The following is an 18,523-nucleotide window of genomic DNA, read 5'->3' on the forward strand; positions in this document are numbered from 1 at the left end:
TTAAGCAGCAGCCTTCCTGCTAGAGTATAGTACATCGCTCCTGACTTCCTCACACAGCTCTGTGTTGCTTACAAGCTATAGCTTGTGAGGATAGCATATTATGCTATTGTAGCCTACTTGATGAATTCCACCAAAGCCACAGTATATTGAATTAGATTTTGTGTTTATTAAACATAATAATTTCATTCAAACATTGAAATGTCAGTTATAGCTATTTGATAGATTGATATTATTATTGAATGATCTGACAAAATATCAAAGGCATAACACTTAACATTACCTTTGATGGGAAACAACACAGATAGGCCTATGTATAAGCCCAAAACAGTCAGTAGCCTAAGTAAAAGCACTGCATCATAACCATAATCAAAATGTGGTAGCGTGATCAAATTGTCCAAGTTAATTGTGTATTAGCTGCCTGATATCAGGGAAGGATGTTCCTGTCCACTACCCACCATAGTCAATTAGGCCTAGCTGCACTCTGCCAGTGCGGTTCTTGTATGTCTGCCAGTATTTTGTCTCTACTGTCTCTGTCTAGTTGCCAATCTTGCATTGCCAGCCATTCACGATTAACTTCATACTGTACAGAGGACCCCTTCCTCTCTAGAGAGGCTCATTGGGTCAAAGGTTAAGGACACAGATGTGGAGCCTTCCTTTCTTTGAACTGAGGGGGCCGAGCATGCACAAAAATCCCCGCTGACACGCACTTTTAAACAAAAACACACTTCAGAGATAAGGCTACTCAGTGACTGTTTTTCCAGTTTCAATTTAAAATTGTAGGCCTACTGTACAGAGCGATGAGTTTTTGACAAGCCTTCTACCGTAGACAATTAAACAATAAAATGAGTGAATGATGAATGAAATCAGATGTCATTTGGGTTATTGAAGAGATCTTTAAACTTACTTTCACACTAATAATCTAAATAGCCGATGGTTCCCTTGCACAACACAGGTAGGCAAAGAGCTGCTGCTATACGCAAACTGTTGAAAACAGACAGATGAGGTCCAGCAGATGGGTGAAAGGTCTACTGACTTTCGGCCAGACCTGCCCTTATGCCTTTCAGTAGTGTCACCAGCAATTAGCCTAATGACACCATTTCATATCTACATTAATTGATTCTAACTTTTATTTTTTAGGTTTCAGGGGCCAGGGATTGCAACCTCTGCATAACAGGCTATTGGGTGCTAAAGAGGTTCTGTAGTCATCTCTGTATAGCCTATCTGGTAAACAGGTAAAAGCTACAAAATGTGTTTAACCTACTCTGTAACAGTTCCATGTTTCAGACGCCGTTGTTCTTTCTTTGAAAATAGCCTAAGACTAGGCTGCTAGGCAGGCACCCCCCAACTTGTTTATGAGATTCCTGCCAGCACATGAAAACACATGGGGGCATAGGTTTGTTAAGGTGGACTGTATGCCTGCAAGGCTAAGTTAACCGGAATAGATAGTCTATTAAGACATTTAAACACATCTAACACATCCTGGCCACGAATATAGGCCTATTGATGTAATCGCATCGAAAAAGCAGAGTGATAACTACATTATTGGCTTAGCCAGTCGAAATGCAATCACAAGAATTTCAACGCCAAGGACATTCCACCTTAAAGATGGGAGGTGGGTTACATCCAGTAGGATTCTTGCCGAGTATAAAAAGGCTGTTGGTGACCGATGCTGAAGATTCACATCGGAGCTTGAAAGAACAAAATCGACGCACACAGTGCCTTTTGTTGGTTTTATTTACGAACTGAAAAGGTAAGAATAACATTAATGTCCCTCTTGCCGTCTTGTGGCCCTATGCGTTTAGCATCCAAAAGCTTAAAGGATTTAGTGACCGCTTGCATTTGCACCTTGTCAGTTTCACTTCATTTCATCGATGTTGGAATATTTAGTGTGGTGTGGCTTGGTCAAGTGTAGGCCTATTATCTTCTCTTTTAGCCGATGTCGTATTTCCCTTCTGTGTCTGGTTCTGTTATGGTCAATGTCACTCGTTTGTTAGCCTTCTCGAGCGCATCAATGAACTGGAGTAATCCGGTTTCTTGTCGCATCATGGGTGCTCCCATTGCTTGGATGAGAGCGCAGGCAACACTAAAAAAATAATCTTATTCCCCCGCATAGACTAACGTAATATAACTAGGCCTATATACATTTTCTTAACGGGTGAATGATGTGATATGGGAGACGATTGGTTTTGTTACAGTATCGTTGTTGTTGTGAATTGAAAATGCGTTGCTTAGTTCCCCCGATTTATTTATTGACGATGCATCATGCAATATTAATCTTGGAGACATCCAAAACAATGTTGGCAACGGCGATCCATTGTGAAATAATACAATAGTTCTATATATGACGGCGATCAGCTTTGCATCAGATATGACGGTCTCTTCCGACACGTGTATTCTGTCGTGACCGTGAGCGATGGAAGAACCGCCAATGCTGATGCAATGGGATCCCTGACTTGCCATTTTCTGCGTATCTGCTTTGCGCATGCCTTGATTAGCTACTGCAGTTCCGCATTAAAACGACCATGCGTTGTCTTCTTTGACATTTAGCTTGAAGCCTGTCGGGAGAGCACACGAAACGACCAAAATGAGTACTGAAGTGGACTTGAAAGACGTGGAGCTGAATGAAGTGGACCAGGAGAAGCAACCCATGACCGGTGGAGATACAGGGAACGGAGATGCCAGCTCTCCGACCGTGACTGAGAAAAATGGCATGGTTTCTCTGACGATACCAAAAGACCAGGAGAGCAAATTCACCGGGCTGTCTAAAGATGAACTCATTCAAGTGGCTGGCACCCCTGGGTAAGTCATGATTACTTTTGAGCGTAATTTTCAAATGTCCCATTTCAAAATTCCTCTTAATGTTGTTGTTAACTGTGTCTAATTACCATTTCTCTGCCCCACAGTTGGGTACGGACTCGATGGGCTTTGCTCATTCTGTTCTGGTTGGGCTGGCTGGGGATGCTTGCCGGGGCTATCGGCATTATCATCCAGGCTCCCCGCTGTAAACCTCTCCCGGAAATGAACTGGTGGAATCAAGGACCAATGTATGAGATTGGCGATGTGGCAGCGTTCTCGAATGACCTGGAAGGTAAGCGGTTCAACATCACATCACATCGGATCACATCATGTGTGTCCAAGATCGGGCGGTTTGGAGGGTTCTTTGAGTATGCAGACTAGTCTGTCTTTGACAAAGGGGCTGAATGGAAAGGTCATCAATGGGAACTGTGAGGGCTGTCTTCAGGATATCTAGTGGGATGCTTCCCCGATGATTTGGACACACACACACACACACACACACACAAAGCCACATGGTGTCTGCCTTATGACTCAGCCTATGGCTACTGAACCAGCACAAGCTGGTACCCACAGTGCTCCACCCTACAACCCCCTCCCTCCCACACCAGACACGGGCCCCTGCCCTACACTCCTTATGTCCTTGCTTAACTGTTGTCCTGTACAGATAGTTCACATGATTAAGAGCAATATAATGAGTTTGTACTGTAGTCAGGTGTACATATTTTCTCTGAAGCCTTTTTGAGGAGGCACTTGTATTAAAATTAAATTATACTTAAATATTTCATAACTCTTTGCTTTTAACGCCGCTAGGCTGCTGCCACACTCATACCTCTGCTCAATTTCGTTTCGCTATGACTATGGCTAGTGTAAAGAACCGGCCAATGAATGAGGCTACTTTTAAGGTTTCTGTGTGCTTATTGCAACATACTCCTCATTATTCTTTTGTTCTTATGTGATGTTTTTGTCCCAGGCCTTAAGGGCAAGGTTGATTCTCTGAGCCAGCTGAAGGTGAAGGGCCTGGTGGTGGGGCCCATCCACAAAGCCCCCACGGACGACATCGCAGAGCTGGACCTGAACTCCATGGCTGTGTCCGGGGACCTGGTTCCGTTCAAGGCCCTGCTCGAGGCCGCTCACAAGAAGAGTGAGTCCTAGCCCTCCTCCTCCTCCTTCCCCTTTTCGTAAAACTAGCATTGATGAAGCAGCATTTGATTCACACTGGCTAGGAAAGCCTGTATAATTTTCACCAGCCCTGTGCAGGGGCGGGGCTTTGGGAAACCTGCTTATTGATCAATGGAGGAATGTTTAAGTGGACATGAATAATAATAATAATAATAATAATAAAAAAGTGATGATGATATTTACCAATGACTAAATACGCAATTCTGTGTCTGAAATGAGCAAGAGTCTCCTGGGAGCAGGGGGCTTAGAATGTAGCAGAACGTCTCTGACTGGTTTGCATTCTTTACAGGTATGAAGGTGGTTCTGGACCTGACCCCCAACTATCAGGGGCAGCAGCGCTGGTTTGACAACTTGATGGGTGCTGCTGAGAAGCTCAAGGTATGACCTTTCCTGTGTTCAGCTGAGAATTAGGACCGTGGTGATTAGCTCCATGTAACATGTGACTCGTGTTCTTGTACCTTCTATGTACTGTAGAGTATCATTTATTAATCCAGAGGGAATTGTGTGTTTTTCAGGTGGCCCTGGTTCACTGGCAGAAGCAAGGTGTGGATGGCTTTAAGCTGTCCGGGTTTGAGAGGGTGTTCTCCCTCAACTCCACGCTGTGGGATGACATCCGTACCATTGCGCTACAGCCCCAGGAAGACAAAGAGGGCAAGGAGAAGGAGAGAAGGTGAGCTAATTGGAAAACCCTGTGTCTTGCAATGCAATACATTCAATCTTGTCAAGCAATGGATGAGGCGAGAGCATTACTGTGTGGAATCTAATGCTGTGCAATACTGCCATCTAGTGGATATTTTAATCCATGCACCAGTAGCTCGCCTGCGCTCTCTAGTGGTGGTTGCTTTATGGAACATTTCTGATGTTGGTTTTATTGTAAATTCAAGGGCCAGCCATTGAAACTAATTGGTTAATTTTTGTGTGTGTGTATTGTATTGTAATAGTCATTTTGTTTATTACATATAATAATAACACATATAATAATAACGTCTTTCTTGTTCCCGCTCACTAAAGTGCGCTCTTCGGTGTGACTGAGAAGACCTCGGCCGAGGAGGTGGGCACTCTTCTGAACAGCTCCGGCGTGGACCTGCTGCTCTCGGGCGTGTTGCGCGCCGCCAACACCAACCAGAGCGGGCAGCTGCTGGCCGACGCGGTGGAGAAGCTCTACGGCACCCTGAACCAGACCAAGCTGGCGTGGGGCATCTCGGACCGCGAGCAGGGCCATCTGGCCACACTTCTGGGCAGCAGCGGCAGCGGCCCCGTCAAGTTCTACCAGACGCTGCTGTTCACTCTGCCCGGCACGCCCATCTTCAACTACGGCGACGAGATCGGCCTGGAGGATACGGCCAGTAGCAAGGTACCACACCAGTGTCTTATTATTAACTAGTAGAGTATCATTTATTGATCCCAGGGGAAATTAAGGTATAAAGTAGCATACATAATTGATGGTTATGCCTTTTTAAAAACTGTTTAAAAACTAAAATGGGGTAACTAAGTACAAACGCACACACGTAACATGTGGTGTCACTTCCCAAGTGATTGTACCGCAGTTGAAATCAGTCTTCCCTTTTTTGCAGTCCCCAAAGATGGTCTGGTATTCTGATGAAGATGCTGAGAAACTGAATGGAACAGATAAGGTAAACCCCAACCCCCTTCAATCTAAATGGCTTGTCCTCTATGCATGATGGGACTTCTGCACTTTTGTAGATATATGTATATCTTTGTCACCTCATTGTATCCTTCCTTGTCTCTCTCCTCTCGTCCTCCAGGCTGAGATGGAGGAGCGCCTGTCGGTGCGCAAGGTCTTCAAGGCGCTGAGCGAGCTGCGCTCCAAGGAGCGTTCCCTGCTGCACGGGGACTACATCCCGTTGGCCAGCAGCGGCTCCACGCTGGCCTACCTGCGCAGCTGGGACCAGAGCGACCGCTACACGGCCGTCTTCAACTGGGGGCCCGACGAGGCCACTTTTAATCTGAAGCACGAGCAGCTGCCCCCGCAGGCCAAGGTGTGCGTCAGCACGGATTCCACGCTCTCTGACATGGTAGACCTGCAGGGTCTGAAGCTGGCCGCGGGCCAGGCCGTGTTGCTGAAGACGCCCTACCTGGGCTAGGGGGTTTTAACACCACTGTTTTTAGCGTCTATGGTGGAGCATGAAGACATGCAGGATTTTTTTCCCCCTCGTTTTTAATTTAAGTACCTTTTTTTCCCCCCTCTCTTTTGTACTGTGGGCATTCTGTTACTTTGGTTTTGGTTTTATGTTACCTGATTTTAAAACTACTCAATGCACTGTGTTAAAACACTATTTGAGTTTTTCCCCCTTTTTTAAATGTTGTGAAAAAGCTGATGCTTGGCAAAATGTTTGTTGTGAACCATGCACACTATCCTCAAACAACTACGATCCCCCACCTGCAACGGTGTTACCTCAGTTGTGGCGTAGATCTCAATCTGCACATTCAATGTACTGTTGTGTTATACATTCCATTGTTGTTTAACTGCCCGGGGGGCTGTTCAATGGTTGCTCCATTGTGGTAGTGTATTCTATTTGGTGTGGAAGACTTTGGGCATGTCCAAACTAATCGATCCACTGGGTCGTCATACTGCCTCTTAAAGACCCGCTCAATCTGTCAACTTTAAATTAGTCCAGACTGCCCATTTTAAGAAGGCGAGTGCCACACAGCTGAAGTCATTCGTTTTGAAGAATCGTGGGTTGCTCTTGTGGAATATTGTCTCTAGTTTGGCCAAAAGTGATGTTCTGGTGATGTATTCAAACACCCCCCTCGTCCACCATGCAATGTCAAATTAAATATGCCAGTGACTCAGTCATGTGCTAATGCAATCCAGTTTTCTCCTCTCTTGAAAAAACAAAACCCTGCATGAAAATGCCAAGGAGGGAGAATAAAAAGAAACAAACTCATTAAAGTGCTCTTGTCTTTTATTTTACATATTATTTTATCCTAAGTGACTTGCATATCTAACAGGGTATTGGTCACAGTCCCTGGAGGAGCAGCGTGTGGATTGCCTCTCTCGGGGGCACTTCTACCACTGAGGGAGGGATTGGAGATGGAGAGGGTGGGGATTGAACCTGCATCATGGCTGCCCTGCGTTTACCACTTTCCTCTGGTGGTCACGACAGACTCGGAAAGCAGGATTCCCCTGCAAAGCAAATGGGCAGAATCACAATTTCTTTAAAAAAAACTGTAATTGTAAAATTGTAGAGTGGGGATAAAATGTTGTTTTAGTCTGTACTTTTGGACTTCAGTGGCCATCTGTCTGAACATGATGCTTCTTCCTATTGATAAAGTACATAAAAGCATTAAGACCATGGTATTCTATCTGCAACACATGTCAGACAGTATACTGTATCTTGCAGTAAAGAAGACATTTAATCGGTTGTAATGACTAGTACGCCTGAAGTTAAAGTGGGTAGTGTGCTGTGTACTGACGTAGCCAAAAGTAGAAAAAGTTACATCTGCAGAGTTCTATGACTTTTCTTTAAAGTAAATGTACTCTTTCGGGTTTCTCTCGGGTTTTGAAACAAAGTTACTGAGTAAAACAAAACTTTTATCAGTCAAGATAAACCGATAAGGTGAGTCCCTTGCAGTAGGGAAGTGTGACAATCCGCTACGCAAGCCATCATTGACACGGCACAATGACGGGCTGAAACATTGGTTGCTCAAACGGCTGTGGTATTGTAGTACAGTGTAACGGGAGCCACAGTGCGTAGGACATGGGCGGGGAACCTATGACCTGTGGGCCATTTACGGCCCTTGAGGCTGTCTTATCCGGCCCCTGACCATTTTAATGCCATGCAGTTTCACATGAATTATGACATGTTTTGTGAAGCAATCTTATTTGCAATACAATCAAATTATATTTTCCAAAGGACCTAGTGAAGGTGGGGTCTATTGCAATGGTGGACGCCTTCAATATAGTGCAGGGGGAAATTCTGGTTTGTGGTCATAGTACAGCCTTTGGAGGACTTAATAAAAAAGGCTTCTCACCCCTGGCATATGACAAGGGTCGCTAACTACTTTGGCTGGGCCTAGGACAGACATAGTCATTTGAAAGGACCAACTCACCTAAAAAAAAACCCCTCTCTAACATGGGCCTGGAACATCTGACCAGTTTGTCACTCCCCCCGTCGCATATGACATTATGAAAAGAGGAAACTATTTTTGATAACTTTTCAGTGCAAAATTGTTGGTGATCATCACACATAAAAGACATATGCATGAGGCACTGACGCCTTCAGATTCTTCTCACACCTCTCACTACGTGTGTGTGTGTGTGTGAGTGAGTGAGTGAGTACTATAAGCTAGACGTAATGGAGTTGTGTGTGTGCGTAGCTATAGGCCTGATTGGTTTAAGGTGTCTGTGTGTCTGTGTGTCTGTGCACGTGCACCTGTGTCAGACAATAGGGCTAATAATAGCCATAGTGTGTGTGCACACACACACACACACACGTGTGCTTGTGCATTCTTCAGTGTATATGTGTGGGCTCCACACACGTGTGTGTAATGGACACTGCTGAGAGACATTAGATCTGTTCACTGTCCACCCACCCATCCACCTGCTGCCAGCCCACCCACCATCAGCAGCAGACCATCAGCCGACAGGCTCTCTCTCTCTCTGCTACTGCCTAGGGTCCTAGGTACCGGATCACCTTTCTCCTCATCTTCCTCCCTGTGCTCTGGCGTGCAATGCCTCTTATCTGTGTCACTTATTCCTGAGGGTTCTTCTCACTAGCAGCCCTTGTTCTTGCGGGCCTGGACGTTTCTCTCATAAATCTATCCACAACAGTGCTTGGTAGGCTGCTGAGAGGGTCATGCAGGCTTACTAGCTTACCCTGGCAGGCCAGATGTGACTTGACAGAGTGAAAGATCTGGTGCAAATCTAAGGAATGAAGCAGACTGTATGTGGTAAAAAACAAACAAAAAAAACCCACTGATATTTACTCTTTACCCAGTAATTCTGCATTAAAAACTATTTTTTTTTAAATCACATAAAATGAACAGAGGTGCAACAACTGGGTGCAGAAAATAAAAACCCACATTTCGATAGCTAATAAGTGAAATCACCTGTGTTGGGAGCACAAGCAGGAGGAAAATCTAAGCAGGACATTCACCCTGTCAGTTAAGTCCAGTTTTTCCATCCCTGAAAACTAAGCGCCAGGCAGGTCCAATGTATCTAATGCTAGTGTGCAAAACTTTCTTTGAATATGTCCTGTCCCTTTAAGCAGACCCGCTCTAAAAGGACTCCCTGACGCATTGCAGGTGGTCGGTGACCAATCGAATCGCGTCCCTTTGGTCACATGACAAGAGGAATCTGAATCTGTCAACCACCCAGCGGATTCATTCAAACTTATAAGTAAATGTATCATTGAAATAAAGTGAGGGCATGTCATTTTTATACATTGATGGCTCGGAAATATTTTTGTTATTTCACAAAAAAATGTATGAGGGTGATGAACCAACCGATTCCCTTTATCTTTTCTGTTCTGCCTCTTCCATGCGCAGGGACACCACTGTGACAAGCAGGTTGTTAGGGAGTGCGACGTCGCGTTTGAAAACCTGACATCCACCGGCGGAGTGATACACAACCTAACGATTGAGAGACGCAAGGCAACAAGGCGCGAGGCAGTCGTTGCTACGTACAGTGGTTGACCAGCAGTCAAAAAAATCATTTTACGAGGCCAGATACACAGACACACAGACAAATCACGCAATGGTAAGAGAACGTTTTCGTTAAATGTGTTGTCTCACTATTCAATTGACGATGTTGATGGGAAATTAAGTCCCATTTAGAGGTGGCTTTCTGGGACGCTGATATTAATGTTAAGCCATCTCAGCTGGCTAAAAGCATAACGATTGCTAACTGCGTTAGCCCCGTCAATTTGCTTTTGATGATAGATTCCACTGTACATACACATCGACTCAGAAAACCATAATAAACTAAAACATGACATTCTTCGCTAAAATTAAACACGGGCGTTAAATCGGCACATCCATTGGAGAGCCAGTGATCTTCATAACTAGCTTGCTAACGTTGGGTGAGCTTTTATCGTTGTGGACAAGCTGTGTAGAGCTAGCTACTATTAGCGAGTATAACTCCGTCGAGCATGGGGCGCACCCAACGTAATGATCAACGTAAATGTGTATTTCAGATTATAGCAACGTGTGCATGGGTGTATGCTGAAACAAGTGGTTAGTCATCGTTAGCCTTAGTAGACAATCAAATTCCCTCTAGTGTTATCTTTCTAGAACAACGTTTGCTTTTGAGCACACACCTGTCGGTATGATAATATTAACTTCCTTGGTTACCCTTCCACACCTTCAAACGCAGCATATATTCCGCATTCCCGTATGCCACACATAGTCTTTTTTTTAACAGCTGACTGTCTGTATAAATATTTCTTATTGGTCGTGCTATTTACAGTTATTTGGTCAATACTGGCGTCGTGCTATATGACATATCATGGGTTGGCTCCTTCTGTATGGCTTTGTGAATTGATCACTATGGTGTCCCATTATTCTGTAAAAAGTAATAGTGGGCTAGCTAGCGTCCACCCTGCCGGTGGAATTGTTGGCATTCAGCCGGTAGCGAAGCTGCATGTCAATGAACTTCATTGCCAGGAGGAATCTGCAACTCATGTCCAGTAGAAATTGTGCAGCCACCCTTGGCTTCTGGATAGTTCATTGGCTTTCTGCCTCTCATTAGGTTGCATTTCAACCACGTTAGGTAGCTCGGATGTAGTAATGCAGCAGGCACGTTTCTAGGGCGCTTTCACTTACTGGTCCAGTATTGCGGCAAATGTGGTGCAAGGCGGACTAATTTTAGCCCAGGCGTCAATGATCGATCCCTAGAACTCCTTTACGGGCAGTTTTGACTGCCAGCTGGAAGTTTGAAGAACGCAAAGCTATATGCGACATGTGCAGGTTGTCTCCGGCATTTTTCATTTCTAGTATGGGCTACCTGTGTGTCACTTTATTCAGTTGGTGCTCGTCTGCGTCATTGGTTTTAGTGGCAAGGTTATGCTCCTTGTTAAAGCCTATTTGATTGAAAAGTGCTAGTTTTGTACTTTATAACAACGACGACTGTCGAACAGTTGGTACATCATAACTTATGATTATTGTCTAGTAGTAACAGGTGGTTAATATACTAAAGTGGGATTCTCTTTTTTTCAGGCTGATCAGTTGACAGAAGAGCAGATTGCTGGTAAGCAGGCCGTTTTGGGATGATAGAATTTTGTTTAACCACTTCTCTTCAACCACTGTTGCTAATTAATGTTTGATTTGTTGTTGTTTTTTCACCCTTTCTGTGCAGAGTTCAAGGAGGCTTTCTCCCTGTTCGATAAGGATGGAGATGGTACCATCACCACCAAGGAGTTGGGCACGGTCATGCGCTCGCTGGGCCAGAACCCCACTGAGGCAGAGCTGCAGGACATGATCAACGAGGTGGATGCTGACGGTGGGTAACACACACACACACACACACACACACACACACACACACACACACACACACACACACACACACACACACAGAGTAATTGTGCAGCCTCTAACTAACGCCAGGGACACATTGACGTGAATTTGGCGAAGCGAAGCAAGCTTCATCATTCATTCCTATGAGGGAGGCGAAGGCAAATGAAGAGGAGTGGAGCGAAGCAAAATTATTTGACCAAGTTTAGTGTTATGCAAATGAGAGCAGATTTCGCCTGCGTCAGCCAATCAAGTAAACGGCATAACTATTTCATTCCATTGATTTTCTGCGATGACCTGATGACGGTTGAGCTGTCAGAATGGAGCACTGAATTTCGACTCTTTGCTTTGCTCGTTTCGCCTGTATGTGTCCCTTGCGTTAGCTTGCCATCTCGCTATTGGTAATTTATTTCCCTAATATCAACAATCTGGCCAACAATGTACTGATTTGGCTTTTGTAGCTATTTTAAGATGATGCGCTTAGATGCCTCTTACCGCACGCATAGCGGTACATGGTTAATAAGAGCTTTTGCATATAGACACTGATGTAGATTATGTGTTGCACCCAGCATTCCCCTGTCTGACCTTTGACCTGTGTTTGGACACGTGGTCTGGCCTTTTAGGGAACGGCACGATCGACTTCCCAGAGTTCCTCACCATGATGGCCAGGAAGATGAAGGACACAGACAGCGAGGAGGAGATCAGAGAAGCCTTCCGTGTGTTTGACAAGGTGAGAAGGCGCACGCGTTTGTGTCGATGAAAAAGATGGAGCTTTGACGAGGTTTGAAGGTGTGTCTGTTGGTGGAAGGTGTGACATCTGCTGGAAATGTGTTAAAACACCTGAAGGTGTCAGTTAAGACAAGGATGGAAGTTATTTTCTGTGTGCGCATTGACTGCAGTTACATGCAGGGAATATTCCAATTTTAATATTATTGGCAGTACTAGAAGCACATTTCTGCCTTGTTTTTGTGGAGTTAGAAACTGGAATGTTGGCCCTACCGTGGCGCTAACGGTAGGGCACTTGTCTACTATGTGCCCGACCCGGGTTCAATTCCCGGCTCAGGTCCTTTGCCGGCCCTTCCACGTCTCTCTCTCCCAACTTGCTTCCTGTCTCTGCATCACTTTCCTGTCTGATAAACACCAACAAAGGCCTGAAAAGCCCCCCCAAAAATATGTGGAAATGTTTTGTTTTTTTATGAACTTGATTCAGTTATACCCAGGCTAAACTTAGTTCCCGCTAACATGATATTTGTAGTCATGCCAGATGCAGGTCTCAGCTATGCATTATCAGATCTCTTGTTACATTTTGTTCCTTAGAGGACATTGAGGTGTTTAAACTTCAGTTAAGACTATATAAACTGCAGTTGCAAGTAGGGCTGCACAATATATTGAAAATGTAATCGAAAGTGCGATATCAAGAGTGGCGATATGTGTATCGCGAAAATGACTTAATTGGACTGCACAGAAATGTTTCACATGTTTGCGATAATCACTTGCCTAATGTCAACAAATGTGCAAGAAGCCCACCGTGACCAAAGCCTCGTCCTCCACACAGACCGACAAATTAGTGACAAGAAAAACACTCGCCAATATTTCTAAATATCGTTATCGAGGTATTGCATGCAGTTATGAAGTATCGATTTTTTTTTTTTTTTTAGTTGCAAGATCGAAGTGTACAAAGCCTAGTTAGTAAAAGTCTGGTCTGTTTACAAAAATGAGGTAGAATTGGGTCCTCATTACATTGTATTTTTTAGGTGGTGGTGGTGGGGGCTTTCATGTGACTTTGTCCTGGGCCCGGCCAAAGCTGTCAACGGCCCTGGATGTATTGATCATGGTTCTACCTGTACTTTCAGGACGGCAACGGCTACATCAGTGCTGCTGAGCTGCGTCACGTGATGACCAACTTGGGGGAGAAGCTGACCGATGAAGAAGTGGACGAGATGATCCGGGAGGCTGACATTGATGGAGACGGACAGGTCAACTACGAAGGTGTGTGTGTGTGTGCGCGTGCATGCGCGTTTATGTGTGTATGTGTGAGACTCGCCTACAAAAGTGTGTGTCCGTCAACTACAAAGACCGGTGTGTGTGCCTGTCAACTATGAAGGAGTGTGTGTTTCAGTCCACTGAACTACGAAGGTGTGGATGTGTGTGTTTCAGTCAACAATGTGTGTCAACTGCAAAGGGTTTTGTCACCCACGGTCTCGCACCATTAACACTTAAGAGAGGCCATGACTGCTGTCATTGAATTGGTCATTGCATTTACATCTGTACACGGAATGCTGCTGTTTTGTGCTGCTCTTTTTTATGGTTTATGGAGTTTGGTTGGCAGGTGTCATGTAATGTCATGCCTCAAATTCTGAACGTGTCAAAAGCTTGATTTTTATGTCTGCACAGCACCGCTGCAGCATGGCATTATTTCTGCATCACGGCATTATTTCTGCATCACCGGATGTGGTTTTATCATCACCATCACATGTTATTGGTGGCAGTAATCGTTTTCACACCTTTGAGCGCTTCTTGCGCATACCACGCCATCAAGAGACTGAGTTGGACGGGTTTTTTTCCCTTTCCTTTTTTAGCCACAGGGATGTTCAGTGGTTCTTTTTCCCCCTTTACCCTGCGTGCCATCTTAAAATACCCAATCATCCTGCATCCTCTACTAAACCATTTCTTTGAGCGGTAGTTTGGACAACGCGCTGCAAATACCCACATAGACTGCTGTGGATGCGGAGATTTGGATAATGATGGCGGTATTATTACTCTGGGGTGAAAACTGTCATCTGTGTATCAGAACTAATCATACAATCCCCCATACAATCATAACTCTAATCATACCTGCGCCCTACCACTTGCCTTTTAAGTAAATTGGATTTTTTTTCCTTCTCTAGAATGAAGCAGTTTGTTTTGACTGGCCAGTTTTTATGCCGACTAGAAAAGGAATTAAATGTTATCGAGTAGAGAAGGATTAAGGGCTTTTAACTAGTGACACGTGTGTCTGTGTTTGTCATTGCTGTTATATTTTATGCATTTCTGCTCTGGTTTTCTTTCTTTCACAGAGTTCGTACAGATGATGACAGCGAAATAGAGCCGGCAGCCGAAAGGACTGAAGCAGACCAAACAGTGGGCCCAAACACCCTCCACTGTCCTCATCTTCTCCACCTACAGCCCATGTTCTCTCTCTCTCTCTCTCTCTCTCTCTCTCTCTCTCTCTCTCTCTCTCTCTCTCTGCCTCTCTCTCCTTCTCTTCCTCCTCTCTCCTCCACACCTTCCCAAAGAGCGCCCAGTCTTTTCTGTTCATCCGTGTTGCTTTTGGTTGCCCCCTTCCATCTGATCTCCCCCCACTCCCCAACCTCCTCCTGCTTAATCTCCTCGTGCCGCTGATCTCGCTCAGGCCACCAGTGGCCCGGAACCCACCCGCCTCTGGCGCAGATCCCTCCAGATCTCCACCAGAATCAGCCTGCTACATTTTGGATTACGTTAGAATGTTGTTTCATACATCAACACAAAATTGCTTTTAGTATGTAGGATTTTCTTTTCTTTTATTCTTTTTTTTTTTTACATCCTCCAAATTGGTTTTAAACATTTCCCATAAAGACAGATGTAACTTGTGCAATGATCAAACCTGAAATATTTATATATGAATCTATACACACAAGCATATAAATATATGTATAGTGGAGGTGTTGAGCAACCAATATTTTTCAAGCGTGATGTACATGGACAAGAGCAATGCATGCTTTATTATTATTCTCTTGTTTCTTTTTTCTCTCTCCAGTAAGCATGTTTCTGTGCTTTTTTGCCTGCCTGTGAATTCTCTCCCTCTCTTTCCCTGCCTGTTTGTTCTCTCTCTCTCCGTGCTTCCCTCTCTCTGTCACTCTAAATACTCTTTGTCACGTTTCCAACTCCCTTCCAAACAGTTCAGACCGCGATAGACGGACATGGGTAACTGCACACCTAGCCTGTCCTCTCCCATCTTTGCCATCACACTCCCTTGCGTAATGTCCTAGAGTGTTTCAACGTCATCTGTTCTTCAGGAGTCCCAATACATACATGTTGCCATTGGTAAAGGAGGTATTGGGTGATTGAACAGAGGTGGTTGGACTTCCATCCAAGTCAGTGGCATGTTCTTCGTCAGGGGTGTGATGAGTGGGGGTCTGTGTGAGCCAGAGCCTCTATGGGCTCCTCTATTGGCTCCTCTTGCTCAGACTTCTTCAGGTCCCTCTGAATCTGACACTGGACCCTTATCACGTTCTTTGACATACTGGTGACCCCCCCACCCCCCAACAGATGGCCTGACAACCCTACAGCATGCTCTGCCCTTTAAGTCTGTAGCATGGTGTTGCATCTCGGTGTCATATAAACGGTTATAGTAGTGGGATGGCTTTAGTGCTCCCTGCAGAGACATGCAGTGATGGCCGTTAACCTGTTGAGTGCTTTTTTACACAGACCCTCCATTTGCTGCTCCTACTGTAGGTTCACCCTCGTTCTGTACCACTCTCTGATGCACAGCTTCAGCTTGTGACCATTCCTTCCTTTTCTCCAAATTGATCTGCGATCAGGCGATATTGTCACTCTGGTCCCCAATGCCATGTTCTCGCACGCAACTATACACTTCAATGGGATCATCATAGAAGCCTGAAATGACACACAATACATGAGTTAACCAAAATGCTTATTTTAGTCATACAGGATCAACAAAATGGCGAGCAAACTGGAGGTATATATTTGGCACCAACCTAATGTTATGTATACAAGTTGCACTGAGTTTCACAGGTTGTGTGTTCCCAACCAACCCACAGCTCCACTCTTGTCATCTGTGGATGTGTCATTGCAGTCAAGACACACCAGACTGCCCTCTTGCGGTAAGAGTCTCTTGCAGTAATAGCAAACAGTCGCCCCCACCCCCCCCCCCCCCAAACCTCCTTTCTGTCCTAGTTCAGCACTGCATCCTCTCTCTCGTCTGTCTGATGCCTGACTTGTGTGGGGAGCAGTTGAGGATGCACACGGTCCAGCCCTGCTGAGCTCTGCAGAATGGACGCCTAGTGGCGAACCCTGGATCCTGCCCATCGCAAGGCATTAGAAGCACACCACAGGTCTTCGGTTACCAATAGTTTACCTCTGGTGGTTGTGAACTTAACTTCCAGGAGCTGTCCCAACCTGAGGTGATTAATATAACCAGCTGTTTACTGGACTGTCTGTGCTGCTCCTTTAGAAACTTAGAGGCCATCATGTCCGCTATGAGCTTTCTCACTGATGGGTCTAATCTCCCCCTGCCCCAAGTCCTTGACAATCCAACTTTGAAGAATAATTAGTAGAGAAGTAGTACAAGTATAAAAAAAATTGATCTCCTTTTTTGGAGAAATGATATTGTCTAGCTAAATTTTTACGCTCGCCGTCTTAGGACGTGTGTTTTGAACCACTAGGTTTGAGCAGGGGAAAAAAAAGACTTTCATTCAAAGTGTGCAGTCTTACAGCAACAAAAAGTTTACTTCTATTTATGTATTTGGAGGTGGAAATTCAATCCTATTTTAAACTGCTAAAAATTGCATGGAAGGGTAGTCGCTTAATGATGTGGAGCTTCTGTCATTTTGATTGCTATATCCTAGTGTGAATCCACCAAAACATCCCTTTTCCTCTGTCCTTTCTCCCTGTCTCTTCAGTGGCTCTCCTAGTGCTGTGACTGAAATCTGAACCAGATTTTTTTGTTGTGAATGTTGTGTGAATGTTTTTACTTCTTTTTTTGTGGCGTTCATGGTGTTTGTCTCAGATTTTATACAGAAGCTGTTAAACCAGTTTGCCGTCCTTGTCCTGTCGGAGAGGGTATGCATTCCATTGCAGAAGTCATGTTGGTTTCTTGCTAAAAAATAAATAAAAATAAACTCTTGGACCAGTGTTTCTAAATCCAGACTCCTGGCTATTTTGTTTTATATCCCCCCTGAAATCGTCGGTGTACCTTTGTGGAAAGCTTCTAGACTTGCACACATTATCCTTGAAGCTGAACTATAAATAATTGAAGCCTTCTAAGGTTACACTTTAGATCTTGGGTATAAGACCAAGATTTACCCACGCGTTAAATGCACGTTTGAATGTCCTTTATATAGTCTGCACATGTCTTGTATACATCCGTTTCACTAAACCAGTTGATGCACAGTCAGAAAGAAATTAATATCACCATGCACGTCCAGTGGTCCCACCACAGGACTTGGTTCGGTTATCTCTTGTCACATAGCGAAGGGCTCCCTCTAGCGGCTGTAGAATACAAAGGGGCTTACTGTAATCGCTTTGGGTCCGGAATCCCGGATAGAGACTGACAAGTCTTCGACCAATCACATTGTAATCATTGCCTATCTTCCTCGTTGCATCACCCAATAAGCAACACATTTGGTCATCTCAGATTGAATGGAGGTTAATAATTATGCACATGAAAATATTGCAAAATTCCATCATCACCAATCATATTCTCCAAACACAGTGTGACCAATAGGCCATGCATTTATGAAATTCCAAATGTGAAATTCCAAATTTCAGATGGCAATATTGGGTGTTTCTAAAGCCAGAGAGGAGGGATCAGCATGGATGTCCAATAACAAGTGGCGATAGTGAGCCAAGCATCTGACCAGGGTTTAAATGGTTCACATCAAGCTAGACGACTGTTTTGTTTGACCAGACAGGTGCGGGACATTAATAGCGGCGGTTGTTTTAGCGCAGTTCATTCCGAGGTATTTGCGCCACAACCATACAAGAAACAGTACATCACACTACTTCCTAGTTGAATGTACACAACCCAAAAACTGAAATAGGGCCCCATTATACGGAGCTGCTGTATTACTACAACACCTCCCACCACCGAAACGTCACCTAACCTCAGAAAGTTACGCACAGGGAGCCACTGGGTCTCACTAGCTCCTGCCTGACATTCCTTTGAGATACTGGGTCGGACATTAAATCCTTACCTTGTCACTGAGAGAAGGAAAGGTAAGTATTCAGCCTTTGTGCCCTTTGATGTGAAAAAGCGTCCACTTTTCCAAGGTTGCTTGCTAGCGAGACAGGGATGCGATGCTAGCCAAATTGA

The 18,523-nt window shown here is 44.7% G+C and overlaps 3 protein-coding genes and 1 long non-coding RNA gene across 5 annotated transcripts in view; 3 read left to right on the top strand and 1 right to left on the bottom strand.

The window, feature by feature from the left end:
• Positions 1–1,633: 1,633 nt before the first annotated feature.
• On the top strand, positions 1,634–6,890 carry slc3a2b (solute carrier family 3 member 2b). 2 transcript variants are annotated; one of them, XM_063203140.1, is made up of 9 exons: positions 1,634–1,750; positions 2,548–2,799; positions 2,904–3,088; positions 3,767–3,937; positions 4,265–4,353; positions 4,491–4,645; positions 4,987–5,329; positions 5,550–5,609; positions 5,742–6,890. In XM_063203140.1, the coding sequence occupies exons 2-9, from the start codon at positions 2,585–2,587 to the stop codon at positions 6,078–6,080; spliced, it is 1,557 nt and encodes a 518-aa protein (XP_063059210.1). In that variant the 5' UTR covers positions 1,634–1,750; positions 2,548–2,584; the 3' UTR covers positions 6,081–6,890. The 2 variants fall into 2 exon arrangements, with proteins under 2 accessions (XP_063059210.1, XP_063059211.1); XM_063203141.1 differs by lacking the exon at positions 1,634–1,750 and adding an exon at positions 1,777–2,119.
• LOC134452655 (uncharacterized) lies at positions 6,623–9,543 on the bottom strand. Its single transcript, XR_010035495.1, has 2 exons — positions 9,445–9,543; positions 6,623–7,123 (listed from the first exon to the last, which is right to left on the bottom strand). It is a non-coding gene; the product is annotated as an uncharacterized LOC134452655 (long non-coding RNA).
• A 55-nt stretch (positions 9,544–9,598) lies between these two features.
• calm3b (calmodulin 3b (phosphorylase kinase, delta)) lies at positions 9,599–17,352 on the top strand. The gene is made up of 6 exons (XM_063203142.1): positions 9,599–9,697; positions 11,155–11,185; positions 11,294–11,437; positions 12,075–12,181; positions 13,305–13,440; positions 14,508–17,352. The coding sequence occupies exons 1-6, from the start codon at positions 9,695–9,697 to the stop codon at positions 14,534–14,536; spliced, it is 450 nt and encodes a 149-aa protein (XP_063059212.1). The 5' UTR covers positions 9,599–9,694; the 3' UTR covers positions 14,537–17,352.
• A 101-nt stretch (positions 17,353–17,453) lies between these two features.
• Positions 17,454–18,523, top strand: part of pcxa (pyruvate carboxylase a) — a 300,166-nt gene continuing 299,096 nt past the window's right edge. Inside the window, exon 1 of the mRNA XM_063203143.1 lies at positions 17,454–18,426. The gene's annotated coding sequence lies outside the window, so the exon portion shown is untranslated. The remainder of the gene's footprint in view (positions 18,427–18,523) is intronic.

Source organism: Engraulis encrasicolus, chromosome 7, assembly GCF_034702125.1.
Source record: "Engraulis encrasicolus isolate BLACKSEA-1 chromosome 7, IST_EnEncr_1.0, whole genome shotgun sequence".
NCBI lineage: Eukaryota > Metazoa > Chordata > Actinopteri > Clupeiformes > Engraulidae > Engraulis > Engraulis encrasicolus.